Raw genomic sequence first — 21,870 nt, 5'->3', positions numbered from 1 at the left:
GGGGAGGAAATGGTCAGCTGGGCTCCCCATATCCCATTTATTTAAGACTTACTAAGCGAATGTACCATGTGATTTAAGGTAAGCTTTCAACCGCAATCACACAGAGATCCACTTGGTGTGGAGAGAAACAGACAGGCCTTTTGACCTTAAATATTTATGTTACTTTGCCCCCTTATTCCACGTTCCAAGATCATTGAACAGGCAAGAATCAACTCCTAATTTAATCCATTTATACCAACCATAACCATATGCATAAATACAAACCTGCAGTATTGTATTCTACATGTACATACATATGGTTTTCTTATTAGAAACTGTATTCTACGAATATCAATGATCATGCTTCATTGCTTAGCTAATTTGGTCATTGAAGTGTGTCAAACCAAAAATTGTTATGATCTCATATCAGTCATATGGGGGTTGATCCTATTTCGACTATAAAAGGGATTTGATGAATTGATATGATACTCGATTCCCTCATCTTATGAGCGAGTTTATAGAGGCAGGTTATCTTGTGATTCAAATTTGTGGTATACTAGTATCAGAGCAGTAGATCCTTGGTCCCAATCCTCGCACGAAAAAGACAATCCGGTGACAGAGTGAAACCGCTTGCCTTAAATTAATAAGAAATAGGTGATCAATGCAGGTAATTTATCCTAACTTGTTAAATTGAATCAAAAAGTCTAATACGTATGTATATTTTAATTAATATATTGTTCTGACTTACTTAAGATTTTTTTTCTTTTCTTCTCTTTTCTTTTCTAAATTAGTCATGATTAAGAACATGGGGTAGAATATACATTGAAGATATATATAAATATAACAGATAATAAATCCTAAATGCTTAGATTAGGAAGGTTGAAGCATTTTTTAAAATTTCACAACCTTGAGACTTCCGCTGGATTTATTAAATTAACCCAAGTTGTACCTAGTTTACTGAACTAGGTCAATGCTTTTGATCAGGCATTGAATTGAGTAGATATAGTTGAGATGGAAGTTCAACATTTTTTTTTATCTATTATAGACAACTTCAAGAAAGATTTGCTTTATTGTGGGATTAAAAGATTTATCATCAGCTTCCTCAAGTGAGACATTTAGGCTTTGTACTGTAACATTTCTGTTTTAAAAAACTGATTCTGGGTCCAGCATAGTTTTTTGTATTTCTATGTTTTTGGAGTGATTCTGTATCTTAAATGTTGTATGGTAATGTTGAAAAAAAATTGTTTCTGTAACTAGGAAGAAATAGAAATATGTATGATTCACAGTTGACATAATCTTTTCTATTATGAAATAAATAATTAAGTAAAATGTTACCTACACCATAGGAAATAATGAATTCAATAGTTCAACATCCAAGTCTTACCAGAATGAATTACATAGCAGTGGTTCTTAGCAATTGTTAGATTCTTGATCATTGAAAATAGGTACAAATCAAGCGAATACCCCCACATAATAATCCCGACTACAACTTAACCATACATCAATAGAGCCATGAGTGTACAAATAAAGCGAATACCCCCACATAAGAATCCCGACTACAACTTAACCATACATCAATACAGCCATGAGTGCCAACTAATTTAAACTATTTCAATGTTTTCAACAAGGTCAAGCAAGTGCTACATAATACAATTATATATATATATATATATTCAGAAAATAAGATCCCAAAGTTTCAGAGATGCTTCAGCCATAGTGCTCTCCTGGTGCCAAGACCATCTCCTTGACCTTCAACCATGGAAACTCGAAAGAACAAGCATGCATGTTAGCCTTATTTCTGCATATTCAATTAAGCTTGTCTCCTATAATAGACTACATATTTCTAGTGTTGAAGAACTAACAACACATTCTTTCATTCGCATAAGATCCAAAACAACAAAATTGAAGAATTTTCAAATTTTGATCTTAATCCGGATCAACCCAATACTCCATCTTCCATAAGGTTTCGAGAATCAAGGTTTCGCACATGGTTTGAAGAATTTGCTGCAAGTATTTGGGTTTGCCAAAGACTTCAGAGAGCAGCACATAAAGTCTACGAAAGTCATTCAATTGTTGGATATGTTTGGGTTTTTGCCAATATCAATGAAGTTTGAACAGCACATAACACCTCCCCTCCAACTCTCCTCTTCACCAATTAATTAATCAATGGGGAAAGGTGTAATAGGTTTCCTCCTTTTTGTTCAGAAGCTTTCCTTCCCTTCGGCAGCTTATTATTATAGCAGACATTATCTCCATGCAAGAAACTATCTACCTCGGACCGACTTGAAGAGTCTACGAAAGAGAGCAAACAACAGATGGCAGAGTCAATCATCTTGGGTACCATAGCTAAATAGACATTGTCAGCGATATTAGATGCGACGTATCAAATCGTCAGTTTCAGGGAAGACGTTGAACAACTCCAAAATACTCTTGAACAATTGGTTCCACTTTTAAAAAAGGGAAGCAACTGGTTTTAGAGTTGGTTGATCAGAAGAGGAAGGGTCTCAAGAAATTTGAAAAGAAGGTGTTGGAAGGAAAAAAGCTCGTCAAGAAGTGCTGCAAGATCTCGGCTCCGAACATCTACTAGAAAGATCGTTACTCCGGGAAGATCTCCTCTCTAGCTTTGATTGTTATGTTTTGATGACTAATTTCGTAAATACCCATGTTCACTTAAGTGAAACATTCATTTTTGCACCTTTGCTCAGAATCGATTCTGAAATTAAAAAGCGACAAAACCTTGTGCCAAAAAAATAGCTCTAGAGTCTGAAATGTACCCGGTTCATTTCAAAAAAATAGAAAAATGAACCGGACATACCATACAACTTTCATCCTATTTCTATTCCAAAAAAACGAAAAAATATCAGAATTGATTTTCCAGAACGTTGCCATACAGAGCCTTAGTCATGTTAGTTTTTAAAATCTTATCCTCCTACATGCTTAATTGGTTGATTTGTTTATCAATCACTCTCAAATATTAGTTATGGGTTAGAGGGTTTCCTACGACACCAACGTAAGAGGGAATCTACACATTACACTATAATGAGGGCTTGGGAATAATATCATCCATATAGGATTTACATGGGACCCACATCATCATAATAGGAGAGAGAATATCACTATGAGACTTCCTTTCCCCATTATTTATATAATGTGTCATCAATCATTTAATCTTTATATGGCAATGTCAGGAAGTCTACCCTCTTTTATCTTAGAATCTTTATTATCTAATTACTGAATCTGAAATAAACATAACAGTAGAATTTTATATCTAAACATGAAGTTTATTAGATAGAGAGAGAGAACATCAGAATATCGAAATGCATCCTCGAATCATCTCAGTCGTGGAATCATTCTCTCTAGTCCTTGGGCTTAATGAAGAGGAGTCGAATCCAAGAAGGAAGAACTTAATTACAAGTGTAATCCATTGATGGACAAATGTAATGAGTGTTTTACTACTTTAAATGTAAAAGTGATAAAAAAAAAAAAATTTTGAATTTAAGTAAAGGAAAATAAAATGCTAAATTAATTTAGGGCCTAAAAATTATAAACTTAGTAGAACAAGTGGTTTTATTTAACTTGTTTATCTGAGTCGAGAAAATCTAAGATAAAGGCCAAACTTGGAAGACCAGCCGTTATATAAAACAAATTGTCTTAATAAATTCAAAATATTTAGCGAAAAAATGATTTAAAAATAATCTCAAGTCAGCCTGTTAGATCTTGCTTTCGATGGAAACTAATAACCACATGATTAGGTGCTATTTAGAATAATAACTTGTGACTAAGTCTATTTCTACCAAAAAAGCAACGTAGTGGAAATAGTTTTATTTTAGTTTCAGTAATAATAATTTTAAAATTACAATGGTTGAGTCCATGTTCTTAAAATTAAAAAAAAAAAAAATATATATATATATATATATATAGTTTCGTGTGATATGAGCTATGGGAAAATGTAGGAAACTTAAACACTGTTGGAATGTCCCCATTTGAAGTGGTTTGTTGAGCCATGTGGACTATTTATTGTCATTTTAACCATTGGATGGATTGGAGATGGAGATCAAATTTGTCAACTGATCTCAATCGATCGTACGGCCACCATTATAAGGTTTTTTTTCAAACAGTTCCATGTACTACTCTTTGTTCTGCAAACTTTTTTTTTTTTTTTGAAGACTTGCTTGACTTGTTCAATTGTCACCATTGGTTATTGTTTATATAGGGAGCATCATCATTAATATAAGAGCTGTTCCTAAGGTTTTTTTTTTTTTTTTTTTTTTTTTTTTTTTTTTTTTTTTTTTTTAAGGTGTAAGTCAAAAATAGGAACGCATATATTTCAACAAGATAATAATTAAAGAGAATGAGAACCTTGTTCGCTTGCGCAATCATTATGTTAGTGCACAAGTCAATTGGAAGACGTGCAGAGGCATCTGGGCAAGGGTAGCATAGTCTTTTTGTGTTCATCTGTGTCTAAATATAGAGACATGCAAGTGGGCAGGGTTCTTTTTTTTTCTCATAATCAAAATAAAGCAGCGTTGAGAATTTCAAAACTACTTGGAGGATACTCACCGATACTTGGATAGCAAGGAAGGTGCATGGCAGTGCAGGTTGAATATAAAATTGAATTATCTAAGGTTTGTGCTTGGTTTGCATTTTCAGAATAGATCCTATGTCTAAAACATATTCTGTTAAATGATTCTCTTTATTTTCTAGCTTCATAAAGCGTTTTAGACCTAAAATCTATTCCAATAATGCATACCAAATGCAAATTGAGTCTAAAATTTTAAATCATGGCTAATTGAAACCATTCTAAGATATCCAATAGTCAAAATTCCCCCTCATCATCCTTCCATGTTGTACAACTTGGTGTGTGATTGGAAGATTCCATAATAGACTGTAGTCTAGGAAATTTCTACCAAAAGCATTATTGATGTGAAAAGTTTTCAACTCCTCTTTTAGTTGATATGATATAATTAAACTAAAATTAATCCGAAATCTTATTTAAAAGAAAAAGAAGGTTGCATGGTGCAACGTGCAGACACATAAAGGCTGAAATGACCGCCTCGGCCCCTTGTGAAATGAAAAAATCCACTCATATTGGATGCCCCCCATGTGCACTTTTGTTGGCCCATGCTGGTGCTGGCCCACACCACTTGTAGCAATTAATTACAATTTTTTTAAAGGGACGACATTTTAAACTCCACATATAATAACTAGACTTAATCTCTCAGGTCTTTACGCTTATAAAGAGATTTTGTGAGTTTTTTTTTTCTGTTTTTGGGCTATGCATTTCCAGTTTTTGATGAAAACTGCTATTCCAGGCCAGGCTTTGAATAACAACTATTAGGGCCTGAGTCTGGGCCCAATGAAAATGTTAGCCCATGGGCTAGCCATATAAATTAACCATCATAGTTGGCATTCTTTTCCTATATATTGTTGCAGCCTAGAATTTGAATGGATTCTAACTAGGTCTTGGCTATGACAAGGCCAAAACTTTACCATTTGACCTAACTGGCTATTCTTTCTTTACCCTTTTTAGCCACTTGGCATGCCAAGTGGTTAAAAACTGAAAATGTTACATTTTTTCTTCTTAGTATTTGCTGAATATTGAATTAGAGACTAGCTAGAGCTATCTTTAGAACAGTTTATTCTGATAGGCACGGACAGCATATCTTGGACTTTGACTTGGACTATATGGGCTGGGTCTTTGCGGCTTTTCAACTTCTACGGCCATGACTAGCACGAAGTTGAATCTAAAAGGGATTCTACTATGGGCCTACATATCGTCAATTAGTAAAGCCTATGGGCCATGGGGTGCTGGTCAATGGAGACTGGAGATGCATGATTGCGTGTGGGATGGGTTTACCAACTAGAAGATAAACCTCAGCGTTTTGGCCTTAATGGGGATGGAGGTAGAGGCCATCAGTGTGTGGCCCACCTAGTCTTTCTGTAGACTCTGTACAACTACCACCAGTCCACCATGCTCAACCCATCCAGACCCAGGCCCAGACCGGTCCAGCCTACTAATGTTTTGGGTTTGTCTTAGGCTTGAGAGTTGACATCATAGATTTAGGTATCGGTATGGCACTGATACCGATCCGACAACAACCCGGATTGGTGCATAATCGATCACTTTTGCTTTTGCTTTTTTTAAAAATTCATTTGTTTTTTTACTATTTTCCTCTAAAATGATATGGATAATTGATCCGAATTGATCAGGTATCAAGTATCGTTCTCAACCGATACCAATACGATACAGCTAATATAGTTGATATGATACCGATACTTGAAACCATGATTGTGATTTTTCCCCCCCCTTTGGTCTTGCTATGAGTGAGTGAGTGAGTGAGATTATTTTGGGTTGTATTGTTATACTCATTATAGTTTTAGATAATTTAGTTAATGAAAAGATTTGAGTGAATAATTTTGTAGTCTCAAACTCAATTTTGATTAATCTTGTAATTTTGATTGCAATAGTGGAACAATTGGCTATCATGCATGTAATCGTATCGAGTCATGTGAGATGGAATTGGCTAATGAAAAATAGGCTGCTATGGATCAGACATAATTGGATCGATCAATTCTATTTGCTTGAACCTTGGTTGAAGAGGCATTCAACTACAAATTCCCCAAAAGTAAAAGTTTCAAATATATTTTTCAAAAAAATCATAAAGGGACCATTTCGAAAGTAATTGTGAAAAATACTTCAAGGTTCCCTTGTTCCAAAAAAAATTAGGTATTTTGGGAACCATCCCTTGAAAATAGTCTCTTTAATGTCACTCATGACTCATCTATGCATATTTTCTTCACCAAAAAATAAAAAAATAAAAATGGCTCACCTTTAAAATATGGAAATGATCAGTCACCAACAGATGATTATGGATAAATAAGTTTTGGGTGGTTTACACACAATCAATTCTTCGAATAGAAAACATTTTGGACTCAAAGTACTGTTTTTTTTTCAGGAGTGAAATGACTCTCCAAGTTGACGTGGTGGGATGTAATCTCTTACACCTTTTATGCATCCGTTATATTGATTTTTTGATGTATCTCAAATTTTTTTTTTTTTTTTTATGTAAACGGACTTTTGATAAGACTAATAGGTGATAATGAACATATCAAGACTTAAACCCACAATCAATCGACTCGAACAATAATAAATTGAAGGCATTTTCACCACTAAGGGACCAAACCCATTGGTCATCTCACGGAATCAATCTATCCATTATTGCAACCCCTAATTCTCCACTGTCATCACACGCACTCTCTTCGCATCTTTAGATTCGATTATACGGTCTAAATCCAGTTTTTGTTTACAGCCCGATTTTCAATTTCAATTTGACACTTCTACCTCTTGAGTATGTTTGAGTGTCAGGAAAAGAAAAGAAAAATAATACAAAAGATATAATAGTTTAATCGCTGCCAGTTGTCTCGGGACGCAGGAAGGATAAAAAAGCAAGTGATAAAATAGCTAAAGGGCCCACCAACTGTGATGCGGATAACCTCCTAAATGGGCGCACCTCGTCCTTATCAAGTTACAAACTCCTGCTTGAAACATACAGTCTCAACGATGATCTGAGAGAATAGGATCCTTTATCTACGGTCTCAAGGTTTTCACGATTTGAGAATGCTAATGGAGAAGATCAATAGCCGTTGATAGCCCATCTTATCAGATCTCGCAGATTGAACGGAAAATGACGTGGCAGATAGTTGCAGATCTCATAACTATCGTGATTGTATGGAGACGGGACTGGAGTGGGCTGAGGTGGGCGGCTGTTCGACGTTGTCGTCATTAGCGAACACTACTCAACTCCATCCTATGTTGTGTGCGAAGAAAAGGGTTACTTATCCAGCTTTCAGTTCTTGTTTATGATCTGGAGAATAAGGTTTTAAGGGTTCCTAGCAGTCACTGTGAAGTGTGAATTGCTGAAACAATGTATAGGTTCGGAAATTTTAGGGAGATGAGAGCTAGCGCTCCTAAATTGGCCTTCAATTGGTTCATCTCTTCATACCATCTCTCAAGGTACGAAGTAGTGTCGTTGATTGATTTGATTTTGCAACTTTACTAGATTTTCTTTAATGGGGTAGTCTTTATAAACACCATCTTAAATGGGTTTTGATCTGTGTGTTAAAGATCATGAGCAGATGATGATGATGATGATTTGGGGGTTCTTCTATTCTCAATTTGATGTTATGAAATGTGAGGTGATCAGTTTCAGATAGGGTTTGGTTAATAAGATGCTGGCGTACTTGTCGTTCCCAGATTGACCCTATTTTAGTGCTATACTTGGTTTAGGTCAGAGAAACTGATTTTGGGGTTTCTTTGTATCTGGAGATGATCACCACATTTGGAGAAAAGGATTGAGCTCTTTTTTCATTGTAGGGTGAGTTGATCTTATCGGTTCAACAGTTCAATATGATCTGCTTTTCTGAAAAAAGAAGAAGATCATATTCTAGAATATTATAAATTGTAGTTGATTGATGTTAGCTTCTGATGAGATTCACCATTCCAGCTTCCACTACAGGCTGTAGACTTTGCTAAATACAAAACTTATACTGCTTGCTCATTACTTTTCAGTAGATGGTACATGATGAATATTTGGATTATATAATTTCTTATATGATCCTGCTTCAGTTTGGATAGAAGCTGCTGTTGTTAAGAATCGAAGCAAACCTAAATTAAAAAATTCAATCCAATTCCTGTTTTACCTTCTTATCCGAATAGATTTCTCAAAATTTAGTTGTCCAAAGTGGTCATTAGAATGTATATGCCTAATTTTTTTCTCATTTATGTAATCCAATGGTTTAAAGGACATGTCAGAATGGCTGAAGCATACATTTACCATTTCTTATTTGTAGTTGATCTTTACTTCTGTATGGGTGTATTGTTTATTCTCATACTCAGTGATTATGTTTTAACGCTTTCTTCTTTTAATCAATATAGATCTGTACATTCGCTGAGTTTTGCTACACTAGAAGTTGGAAAAATCTCAGGATCTCAACCTGCTGAAGTACAGAACTTGGGTAGGTATTGCAACCAGAGTAAACTTAGAAACTTGAAGGATTTGACTCAAAGGTTTACAATTTAGCAAAACAAAGATAAAAAGAAAATGCAGTTCTCTTCATAGGACTTCTATAAAATAGTTTTCTTACGCTTTGCAACTTTATTTGTTCTAAGGCATTAAATAATATTTTCTATTTTTAAAGAAAATTGATATTTTATGTTTACTGTATTGGATCTGACTATTAGGTATTTTAACTTAGTTTAGTTTCCTCAATATCTTATTTACCAAATTCACTTTGCCATGCCTTAGTCACTGGGAGGTGTTAGGTTCATTATTTTTGGCAATGCACCACGAATTGAAGTAACTATAACTTGGAATTTTGGTTACCTTTAGTGCAGGGCAGGTGGACAAATGCATCCACTTGGAATACAGTTGTAGATCCATTAAATGGAGAGCCATTTATTAAAGTTTCCGAAGTGGATGAAACAGGGCTAAAGGTATATATTATGCATTTACTAAACACTTTTTATTTTATCTTCTTTATATGGTTTCCTGTGTCTTGGTTGCAAGGAAGATTGATTAAATGTTTGAGTTTGTCATATTTCACATGGGACTGGTTGCCGAATCCTCATTTATTTCTGCTCTAGCTTTCTTTTAAAATTCAAAGGTTGACAACATTACATAAGTCTGTTTTCTCTTATGGTATATACCTCTAAATTGTTTTTCATTTACATTTTATGTAGCCTTTTGTGGAGAGCTTGTCCAAGTGTCCAAAATCCGGTCTTCATAATCCTTTTAAAGCACCAGAGAGGTTTGGTTTTCTTATATACAGCTCCCCCACCCCCCCTTTTTTTCGGTAGTCTGAAATCTTAAAACCATCCAAACTGCTCTCCATGTTTATATCATCATGGAGCCATCTGCATATTTCTTATGTATCTTTCTATTTTCTGTTGTTTAATTTTATTTTAATATTTTAAGAATTTCCATATAAATTGAATGATTGTGCCTCAGATATCTTATGTATGGCGACATAACAACGAGGGCTGCACATATGCTTTCTCAGCCTGAGGTAATGTGCCAGGGAAGGGAAAGATTAATGTTCCCCCCCCCCCTCCGAGTTCTCATATTCTGAAGCTGGCAGCAGGAACTAATCGACTAATTCATTACCAATTTACCATATTATATCTCCATGTTCCTAGTTTGCAATAACCTAGCCTTTCTCAGGTTTCGGATTTCTTTACAAGGCTGATTCAAAGGGTCTCTCCAAAGAGTTATCAACAGGCCCAGGCAGAGGTTTATGTAAGCCGCAAATTTTTAGAGAATTTCTGTGGTGATCAGGTAGAGAAATATATTTAAATCTTTATGATGATGTTTATATTATTGCATTGATATTTGTAGAGCTAAAATTAGTATGACGGATAAGAGAGAAGCTCTGAATTGTTGCACTCCAATGATTCATTCTTTGAACAATGAATCCTAACCAATCTCTTCTTCTCATCTTTTACGTTATGATTGCTTTCATTTGGAATTCAAAGATACTGATGAATGGTCATGAAACACCATCTCCTCATGTCACAATCTTCAGTGAGTGAAAATAAAATTCTCTATTTTTCATGTCTTCATAGAAATAGAGTGATTGCTTGGACAACCAATCAAGGGTTACAACACATATATTGAATATAGGCTTTGAGAAAACTTGTTATAGTTTCCTATTTTTGTCTTGGGTTCTATTGATGTTACTGGAACACACCAAAATGGGTGCCACATTTTTGTCTGAGATTGTGGACACAAAGTAGGTGCCACAACTTTATAGTTTCCCATCTTTCTCTTCTCAGTTATGAGTAGTTATGCAAGAAAATTAATGAACTAATTATCCATCTTTTCTAGCTAATGTTTCTTATATGGGTCTCATGAAGTAATAGATTTTCACCTGTTTGCCCTACTTTACTGGCAGGTCCGTTTCCTAGCAAGGTCTTTTGCTGTACCTGGGAATCATCTTGGACAACAAAGTCACGGTTTCCGGTGGCCATATGGTCCTGTAAGACCTCTATCTTTCTATGTACTTCCAAAGTAATTGCAGTGGGCCCAAAAGTATTACCATGCATCAAGTTCGTCTACTGGCATTTCCATTGTAAAACCTTGAAGTTGTACTCTCTCTCTCTCTCTCTTTGTATGTGTGTGTGGGAGAGTGGGGGGGTGTGCATGCTTTCTATAACTATTTGCCCTTTTCCATTTATTACCTTTCACATTCGCAAATCCATATTGAAAGGGTCATTTTTGCAGGTGGCAATTATCACTCCCTTCAATTTTCCCCTAGAGATCCCTATACTGCAAATGATGGGTGCACTTTATATGGGCAATAAGCCTGTTGTCAAAGTTGATAGCAAGGTATGCTTGTGGAAGTGATAGCCATTGTGAGTATGAATTTCAGTTTCCCTTGACGTCAACATATAAAATGGTTCATAAAGCACTATAAATCCTTGGTTGTAAAAGGTAGTTGATTTATGTTGGTAAGTTCCAATTGTGGCTATTCTGTACCACTGGGCTATAAAGGAACTTTCACAGATTTTGGTCAGAGATTATTGGTTCAATGTACACTGTTGGTGGATAAACCAAAATATACACTGTTGGTGGGTAAGCCAACAGCGAAGCTCCATTTTTAGCTTCAGAAATAGGAAGGCTAATGTTAAAAACGTGAGCATATATTATTTCACAATGATTGTTTTGAGCTATTTTCCATTTCTATTGCCAAATCTATTTCAAATCATCATTCTTTTTTTCTTTTTCCCCTCTTAACTTTTTTACGCATGCAGTACTATAAACTGACTAAAGGGTATTTGTAGGTCAGCATTGTAATGGAACAAATGCTACGCCTGCTTCATGATTGTGGATTGCCGAGGGAGGATGTTGACTTCATCAACTCTGATGGGAAGACAATGAACAAGCTGTTATTAGTGGTTGACTCTTTTCTGAAGAATAATATGACTTCTCTATGCATTAATCTTCAGTATTTAATCAAATTGATGGTGTCATATGACGGTTTCTTTTTAATTATTTTTTTAAAACCCCTCTCTTTTTCTCTTCTTAATTCATTATAACAGGCAGAACCAAGAATGACTCTTTTTACTGGAAGCTCTCGAGTAGCAGATAAGTTGGCTGCGGACCTTAAGGGGCGAATTAAATTGGAAGATGCAGGTTTTGACTGGAAGGTTCTAGGTCCTGATGTGCAAGAGGTCTCTCAAATAATATCTATCTTGTATCACAAAATAAACATCAGATACTCGTTTTAGAGCAAATGTTGACTTAACAGATTGGTTTCTGAAGTGCAGGTTGATTATGTTGCCTGGGTCTGTGATCAGGATGCATATGCATGCAGTGGTCAAAAGTGCTCAGCAGAATCAATTCTGTTCATGCACGAGGTTAGTTGCTCCTTATTTCAATTTAAGTTTCTATCTAGATTGTTCTGTGTTTTCGTAAATTTACATATACAATATATATTACTGTCAAGAGTTAATTTCTTGTTATTTAGATAAAAAAAAAAAATGTAAGGATTAGAAGCTTGAAACAAGGATTGGGTTGTGCCATATATACGAAAGAGTTAGCAGTTTTCTTTGTAGTCACCTAATATGTTTTTTGGATTGATACTATTACTCCTCATGCATACCCTAGGTGTATAGAACAGGCAGGGTGAACAATATTTTCCTATTCTCTTGGTTTTGTCGTTGATTTCTCTTTGGGGTCCATTTGTTTCCAGATTGTAACAATATAGAATCTGGAAAACCTGTCCTAGAGAATCCTAGAGTCACGGTAGGAAATACCCTCAAATTACAAATAAGGACAATCTAAAGTAATTACAACTAATCCCATTTAATAATAAAGACTTAACATAAACTCCCCTATGCTATATTGTTTAACAAAGATAAATGGGCGGAAGTGAAAAAGTAAAAAGGAATGTAGAAATGTTTTTGATTAAGATTTTTTTCATCAGAAAAGGATCCCACTATAAGTAACGGGAATAAAATATTTCCCCTAGTTTATTTTATTGGGGCCTAATGAGTGTAGGTGAAGGGGGCAACGTTTAATCGGTCTAAGTTGAGTGTGATGGAGGAAGGTTCTAGAGCTTCGTGGGTGGGAAAATTGAGGGCAGGTCAGCCTCCAGCGCATGCACAGGCTGTTGGGCCTGCTCCTGTGTTTCTACTTTCTCCCCATATATTGTCCTTTATTTTACTACATTCTCTTTCTTCTTGTTTCTGATTTAAAAAATAAGTAGAACCTGTTCCATGGTAAGCCAGAACTTGTCTTCACAAATCATGGATTGGCATAACAAAATTTGATTTTTGTTTTCACAAAATTTTTTGCCTGCTTTTCTCCATTGCTATTATTTCATAGGGACATACTATTCTGCATTCATATTTTATGAGGGATTTAAATTTTGAATTCTTCTTGTGCCTTATTTATTTTGTGATGCTGATACTTTCTATATCCTTGTGCAGAACTGGGGTAAAAGTTCTCTCCTTTCCAAGATGAAAGATCTCGCTGAGAGAAGAAAGCTTGAGGATTTAACCATTGGCCCTGTTCTTACTGTAAGCAAGTTACTTTTTTTATGGTCCTGCATTCTCATTCTGCTGTAATTCAACAAAACATATCTCCAGGGCAGATAGTTTCAGCTTTTAGTTCGTTGGTGGTAAATGTTCAGTCTATTATAATCTGTATATTAAAATACATATACATTGGTAGGGAAAGAAAAACATGGGGGTACGAAACTGATTGTATCAAACATTTTTTACATTTACATCTTCAGATGCAAAAAACATGATATTATGGAATTCTTTTTTTTTTTTAGTAATTCTGTATAAGATATTTTAGTCCCCTTGGCATACATCTCTCATCTCTTTTATACATACTCCAGTAAAAATTTTGTCTGATTATCCTAAATATTAATTCAGTTTTGATGTTTATTCAATTATTGTTTTTCTATTTTGGCAGTTCACGACTGAAGCAATGCTAGAGCACTTGAATAAACTTCTTCAGATACCAGGATCAAAGAAACTCTTTGGTGGTGAAGCTTTAGAAAATCATTCTATTCCAAATATATATGGTGCTATAAAACCAACTGCTGTTTATATTCCTCTTGAAGAAATACTGAAGGACAAGAACTATGAGCTCATCACAACAGAAATCTTTGGCCCATTCCAGGTAAAGAAGTAGAACCATATCTCACATATTATCCAATTGTGGACATTAGAGGATACACCCAATGAAGTGAAGGATCTACTGGCAAGAACAAGACCCACTTAGCATAATGATAAATCTAAAATTGGGTCGTATCTGATACTGGGTTGTTGGGTTGTGTTTGATTCTAAAGTCAATAATATTCCCTTACAAAAAGGGAAAAAGTCCATGATTATCAGTTGACACAGAATCTAGTCCTCATCCGTTGTGTTGAAATAAAAAAAATATATATTTTTTTTCTTGATTCATGAAGTTGACATTCCAAGAGTTGTAAAACATTTGAGAGGAAAGAAACATTTTAAGTGTAGCTTTTAATCATAATGGACTATTTAAGTGTATAGTTCTGTTTGAGGAAAAAAGGAGGTGGAAAAAGGTGATTAAAATTAAAATAATGGCAAATTATTGAAAGTGAAAGCTTTCAGCTCTAATTGTACCTCTTTCGCATCAGTTTTTTCATGGCTGGGAACAAAAAATCTGCTACTGATGGTTTTGTGCGTGGTTGCAGATTATTACAGAGTATAAACAGAATGAGCTACCAATGGTGTTGGCTGCTCTAGAGAGGATGCATGCACATTTAACAGCTGCAGTGGTTTCAAATGATCCCTTGTTTCTGCAGGCAAGAGTCCATAATCATGATCCTTTTTTCTGGTCTCTGAACATGGTTATGATAAATGCGTGTGGATTTTACTCTAAATTAGAACTGGAGTACATTCTATCCATGATTTCCTCAAATTCCTGTGTCATTTACCACAATCTAAGACATACCCTGACAGCAACTTCAACTGAGACCAACTTATCACTACACTGAAAAACTGAAAGCTATTCCAAGAAATCTGATCTAAACAAGTCTCTTATTTTGGTGAAATAGCTTTTGGATGATATGTCATGAGAGAGTTTGTAGATGCAAACGTTCACCTTGACTTCGCATCCATTGCCATGGCTCTTGGGTTTATTAACCATACAAGTTTTGTTGATGGAGTGGCATATTCATCAGTTAAAGGAATGAGAGGATAGTTTACCACATGGTGTAATAAATTGTCAAAATATGTGTAGAACTTTCATTACCTCTCTTCAAACATTTTTGAAGAGTGGAACAAAAATAATTGCAAGAAATAAACTATACCTGGTATCATTTTTGAAGTTCGAAAAGCAAAGTGGCAATTGGCAACATGTTTTATGAACTTCAATGCATGGATCCTAACAAAAAGCTTGAAATCCATTTGTATGATACAGTAATAGAAGAGGGACCTCTTCCACTAGTCAAAACATTAGCAAAATTATGAAAACTCCTTTTGCAGGATGTAATTTTTTCCTTTTTGGTGTATTTGTAGGAAGTAATTGGGAATTCTGTGAATGGGACTACATATGCTGGACTTCGGGCACGAACTACAGGAGCTCCGCAGAATCATTGGTAAGAAAATTTTGGTGCTGATGATTTCCGGGGGTGTGTTAAAAGTTGAAGCCATATGACATCAAATTGATGAGTGTGCAACAGGTTTGGACCAGCTGGAGACCCCCGTGGTGCGGGAATTGGGACCCCAGAAGCAATAAGGCTCGTCTGGTCTTGCCATAGAGAAATCATATATGATGTTGGTCCCCTGCCTCAACATTGGGAGACCCCATCCTCCACCTAACAAGAAGTAAAGGCTACTAACACCAATTTTTCATATTTGTACCTCTGTTTCAATTTGATATGGAAAGAGATTCCTTAATTGCTTTCCTTCAAATAATTATGAAGAGAAGTAAGCAACATGACTCATTGTAGCAGGTCAGTGGGCAGAAGCTGAGATGGAGTCTTGTAGACAGAGAAATGCTAATGTGACCACTTCCATCAGTTGTGATCCCTTGATCTGCCTTTGTATGGTGTAACTGTAAGGGCAGCCCCAGGAGAACTCTTAGGGATTTCTACTTCTCACAGAGATGAATTGCTGGGTGGTCCAAAGGTGATCTAAGAATGAAGGGCGGTCTTGGATTCAAAATAAATTTCAATAAAAGAAGAGTGGCCTCTCTGGCACTGCTCTGGTAAATTTGAGTAGATACTGAAAAACTGATATTTCCTGGGTTTCCTTTAATTTCAGAAATCAGAGGCTGCTTTTCGAGGTTAGATTGGAACCAATACCCCTCTCACTTTCATTAGCATCAGTATCTCTTGAAACTGCTGAACTTTCATTTGGGAAATATTAGTATTTTCTTGAGTTCATAAATTTAAATTATCTTGTACCAAAAATAATAATAATAATAATAATCTACATGATATACTGGTGGAATGCACATCTGAGGTGTAGAGATTGATAAAATTAAGATAAATTGTAGATGAAAGTTTTCCAAGCTGATGTTACTCTGTGATTGGATTTTTAGGTCATTATTTCAATCTTTACCCTTATTAACAAAGTTGAAGCTACCCTCACGAATGCAATCTGGTGGTCCTGATGATGAGAGGGGATGTGGGGATCTACCATGGGTGCAGAAAACCTCAGCCCTAAATTTTAATGGAAATTTAGTCCTCTAATCAAATTGTAAAAATTTGAGGTTGAAGGCGAATTAAAGGGAAGAAATAAAAATTTTAAATTTAAAAGTAAAATTTTGTAATCATTACTCCATATGATTATATCATTAATTCTAAATTATTTTATATTTGGTTATTAAATTTTATTTTATTTGTCATTTAAATTAATTATAAAATATAATATTATTACTAAAGCTCCGTTTGCTGCGCCTGTATTGTTTCAAAAGAAAGACGACGGAAGCCTTCGGCTGTGTATTGACTCCTGGGCACTTAACTGAGTGACGGTGAAGAACAAGTACCCCATTCCCCCTATTGCAGATATTTTCGATCAACTGGGGAGTGCGAGATATTTCTCTTCATACTTAGGATTTGAAACCCTTGTGTTCTTATTCCTTACCCACCAAAAAAGAACGGAGTAATCCCTAATCTCGGATCAGGCCAGCAGGGAATTAGAGAAGTGCTTACCCCCTCCCCGCGAAGATATATTTATAAGCTCTCAGTGACTAATGAGCAAGTGAGACAAATTGTTTAGTTCGTACCCTTCCAATAAAAAAAAAGGTGGGGGGGGGGGGGGAGCCATAAACTCAGACGTCTTAAGTTCGACTCCCACTAGGCACACCTTGGGTCACTCACACGGGGTTGTTTAGTACTCTTCACTGCTTTCAGTGAAAGTTGAATGGTTTTCATTCAACCCCGATATGATCCGGTCCATGCAATTGTGGGGTTAGTATGGGCCCGCGGGACTACTCATTCCAAAGGCTTGGATACCCATCGTTAGCAAAAAAAGAAGGTGGGGGAGGCTTCTTGATTATTCAGAACCTGATCGAATATTATGCAATAGTCGTCATAATTTCGTGTATCCGGCCATTCTTCACTCCTGTTTTTAATTGAGTTGTTGGTGGCGTGTGAGCAGATCTAGCCCTTGATCCATAGATTGTGAGTGCATTATAGGGCCTTTCAGCCACACGAAGGTCGAAGTATATACTTTATTCGGTACAAACTCTTTTTTTTTAAGGATTCATTGTGATAATGAGAAATAATTTTGCATATTCGCCCAAATCAATCAATGATATCAAAATCTAATGAAACAGTCTAGACCAGTTTACTAATGGGATGCCCTAATGCATTACAAAATTTCACGAGACAACTCTCTCTAAGGAACTCCGCAAAATTGCCTCATAACTTCGAGAGAAGGGGTGCCTCCTCACAAATGGGGTCGCAGTGACCATAACTTCGGGAGAAGGGGTATCTCCTCACAAAGGGGGTCGCGGTGACCAGGCCCGAGCGACTGTTTACCAAAAACACAAGTCTTCGCAAAGTCATAAGACCATTTATGGGGGTTGACGCCTAACTAATCACATGAGATAATGATTAAAAAAAGGATTTTTTACATCAACATGTGGTTTGCTGAAATTACATAATCCCCCCTGAAAATCAAAAAATTACATTTAAACCCACCAAAACTAACACTGTTAGACTAATGTTAGTTTTAAAATATAAAAAGACATAATTACCCTTCTCCTCTTCTTCTTCTTCTTCCATCCGTACCTACCTGAAACTTGCGACGGTAGGGCATCTTTAATCGACGGTATGCATTATTCCTTTTGCTTAAAAAATTTCTGCAAGGTAAAATTTCATACTCGATTCCTCTCTGCTATGAACTTTGCATACTGATTTACACTCCAATCCTGAAAATTTGGGGATTATGGTTTTGCTGTAACTTAAGTTCCATTCTAACTTTATTCACTGAGGTAGCATTTGCCTCTCCAAAATGTTCTGTTTGGGGGCTGCTATGCAAGAGCCGAGACATCAGTTTTTTTTCCTTGCAATGGGAGAAATTTGTTTCAGCTAAAGAAATTGGTTCAAGATGGTAGATAGGGCAGAGGAAGAATCTAGTAGAGAATAGAGTGAGTAGTTCAGACGCTTAGGATGGAAGATTAGAATAAAAGTAGAAGATGGACTAAGTGTCCCCCCTTTTTATCTGAAGAATCCATTCTAGGCGGCGGCGATGGCGGCGACAGCGGCGACAACGACAGTGACAGCAAGAGCAACAGCGACTGGAGATTTGCCATTTCTCCTCTGTACCAAGATTGGGGTTGTAGTACTTGGGGGCTGTTTGATAACATTTCTATTCCTGGAGAGTGTTCTTTAACAGAAGTGTTCTTTTTCGATTCCATGCTGTGAAGACACTCTGGCGGAATAGAAATAACGTTTGGTAAAACTATTTTAGAAATATCCTTAGAACAGGAAAAGAACAGAAACAACGTTTGACAAACACTTCTATTCCTTAAAGGACAATAATGAAAATTCACTTTCGAACAATGAAATCAATAATTACAAACATGCTATTATGGTCAAATTTAACTTAAATAAGGAAATAATTTATTTATGAAATTATCTTTTAAAATACTATTACTTAAAGGGCTGGATTTCAAGAACGAGAAGAACATGAATCATAATGCACACAATTTGCATGTTAACTAAGAGAAGAATGTGGCTGAAATATATGGCATTGTCTAGACTCTGGACCCTTAAAATTAATTGGATATTAATATAAGCAGAATGTGATGAAATGCCCATTGTAATGAGTGCTTGCTAAATGGCACCTCTACATCCTTCATGTTTTTTGTATCATATTATCATATGTTTTTTGTATCATATTATCATAATCACAATGTGAGGAGTTTTCATACATTGTTTATTGTTGTGCCATTCTATTTAAGTCTGGTATGTTTTGGTTGAAAAAAAAACAACACTTCAATGGGACAGAAGTAATAATATGTTCATAGGTGAATCTGTCTTTCAACTTGATATATCGGAGAAAACTAAAAAGGTAGGGCTAAAAACCAACAAAATTAGAGTTTTTATCCCTTCAAACTTACCTGTTTGCATATCTTTGTCTTGTGCTTTTAGAATCAAATTTACCTAATTAGGAATTGAAATGTTTGTTTCTTATTTGATTCAAGAAATGGAAAATAAAGGTATATTCAAGTGTTATTTTATTTTCTCAGGTGCATATGGATCAGAGCGGTTTCAGCCTCGGAAAACTTTGGTTTTAGGAATTCCAGAGCCAAGTCTGGCTCCAGGAATTCCAACTGTGGAAACTTCAGCTCGGCAAAATCAGATTCACTCTTGTTCTTCGGATCAGTCTCTTCTCCTCCATCCAACTCCAACTCCGGTTCTCTCACTGCAACCGTCAATTACACTATCACCCACACCAGGTACCCACGCCAAGTCCGAAGTAGAGGGTAAGATGCATGGAAAGTCCTTGCTTTTTGGAATACAAAACCCAATAGGAAGAACACATTGTGGATGATGAAATATGCTCAAATGGGTATTTTTTAGAAACCCATCACGATCAAAGTAAGCAATCACGAAACTTGAGCAGTCAAGAACAGAGATCACCATAACCAGAAAGAAATAAAAAATTTACCAAACACATTTTCAGACTTCACAAAAATCGCAATATCGGAGCAAGAAAATCTCCCAAATCACTGGAATTTACAAATGTCCCAAAATCCAAGCAAGAAACGAGAGTGAAATAAGAAACCCATATCAAGAAAATAAGAAATGCTCAAAGATTTTACCTCTATTAATTACTTGGAATATAAAGATGAAAAAATTAATCTTCTCTTCAAGCAACAAACCAGAGCATCAATGGCTGAAAACCCAAAAAGACAAAAAAAAAAGAAGCAAATCCCCACCTTTTTTTTTTTTTATTTGGGGTTGAACAAGATAGCAGGAAGGAAGAGAGAGAGAGAGAGAGAGACCCAGAGAGCGAGATTGTGAGAGAGCGAGAGAGAGAGAGAGACAATACCTGTTGCAGGAAAACCCTTGAAAGCCCCTTTGAGTCATGATCTTGAGCTTGAAACCAGTTTTATGGTTCTTGTGAGAGACAATACCTGTTGTAGGGAGACAGAACTATTTTTCAAACAGAGCAAGAGAGAGAGAGAGAGAGAGAGAGAGAGAGAGAGAGAGAGAGAGAGAGAGAGAGAGAGAGAGAGAGAGAGAGAGAGAGAGAGAGAGAACCTGTTGCAGGGAAGCGGCGACCCTTTTTGCTGGCTTCTTGCAAGGGAAGAGAAGGGTTTGGGGATTTTTGATCGCGAGTTGTTGGAAAAATAGTAAAGGGGTTTGTGGGGTTTTGGAGGGTTTTTGTTCTTTTTAGTTAGTAGAAGAATAGACAAAGTAACTTTTTTGTATTCTTGCAATGTACTTTTTAGTCATTCTTTTTCATTGGTTCATTCCGCGGGAATACAAAAATGAACCGGACGTACCAAACATATTTCTTTTCTATTTGCATTCCCGCAGAATAGAAGAACACCAAAAACAGTCTCCCAGAGTGCTATCAAACGGCCCCTTGTAGTATGACAAGTTACTAGGAAGGTCGCGATAATTGTTCTTGAGAAGATGAGTACCCACAATCCTCAACCCACTTACTGTAATGGTCAGCCTCCTCCTCCCCCATTTCGATTGATTCAAATGTTCCTTCTTTAGATTCGAAATCCCTACACTAGTCCTTGCCCCCTTTTACTATCTAGGTTGAAGGATGAAGGATTTTCCCCTTTTTTATCTTTCACACTACGGCTAGGGTTAGGGCTACGGCTACGTCGTTTTGATTTTGACAAACTGAATTGGAGTTGATTTGGCTTGAACTCGACGAAGAAGACGGCTTTGCACCTGAAGCTTCCTGCAACGCAGCACAAAACCTAGCTATGGATACAAGATAAAACGTGAAGAAAGACCAATTAACGCTATAGATTCTCAAATCCATGGCGACTACAAGAAATGAGAGGAAATCAGTAGCAGAGAAGCAGAGGAGGAGGAGGAGGGGAGGGTAAAATTGTCTTTTCCATTTAGAAAATTAAGACCTCTCCCACGGTGTTAGTTTAAGTGAGTTTAAATGTAATTTTTTGATTTTCAGGTTATGTAATTTAGGCAAATGACAGGGAGGTTGATATAAATCACCCTTAAAAAAAAATTAAGATTGAACTTAAAATGTCCAATGTCTCTCTACTTTTACCAAATTACAAAGGGAAAAGATTCTCTAAGCGCGGAAAAAAAAAAATATGCTTGCACCTTTTTATCTCTCTTCCTCACAAGAAATGGTCTTATTACCTTTTATGTATAACACCTCTTTTTTCCTTTTTTTTTTTTTTT

At 36.0% G+C, this 21,870-nt stretch overlaps 1 protein-coding gene across 2 annotated transcripts; it reads left to right on the top strand.

The window, feature by feature from the left end:
• The first annotated feature begins 7,713 nt into the window (after positions 1 to 7,713).
• On the top strand, positions 7,714 to 16,417 carry LOC122077551 (delta-1-pyrroline-5-carboxylate dehydrogenase 12A1, mitochondrial). Of its 2 annotated transcripts, none has more exons than XM_042643513.1 (17): positions 7,714 to 7,993; positions 8,915 to 8,994; positions 9,369 to 9,472; positions 9,719 to 9,786; positions 9,987 to 10,044; positions 10,200 to 10,313; positions 10,930 to 11,013; positions 11,259 to 11,363; positions 11,819 to 11,932; positions 12,077 to 12,208; positions 12,305 to 12,394; positions 13,469 to 13,558; positions 13,962 to 14,171; positions 14,713 to 14,823; positions 15,539 to 15,618; positions 15,703 to 15,847; positions 15,976 to 16,417. In XM_042643513.1, exons 1-16 carry the CDS (start codon positions 7,905 to 7,907, stop codon positions 15,839 to 15,841), a joined length of 1,668 nt encoding a protein of 555 aa, XP_042499447.1. In that variant the 5' UTR covers positions 7,714 to 7,904; the 3' UTR covers positions 15,842 to 15,847; positions 15,976 to 16,417. The 2 variants fall into 2 exon arrangements, with proteins under 2 accessions (XP_042499447.1, XP_042499448.1); XM_042643514.1 differs by having other exon boundaries at positions 15,973 to 16,417.
• Positions 16,418 to 21,870: the final 5,453 nt, after the last annotated feature.

The sequence above is a fragment of the Macadamia integrifolia genome, chromosome 4 (assembly GCF_013358625.1).
Source record: "Macadamia integrifolia cultivar HAES 741 chromosome 4, SCU_Mint_v3, whole genome shotgun sequence".
Classification (NCBI taxonomy): domain Eukaryota; kingdom Viridiplantae; phylum Streptophyta; class Magnoliopsida; order Proteales; family Proteaceae; genus Macadamia; species Macadamia integrifolia.
The sequence above is the reverse complement of the archived record's forward strand: the minus strand, read 5'-3'. Positions and strand labels throughout refer to the sequence as shown.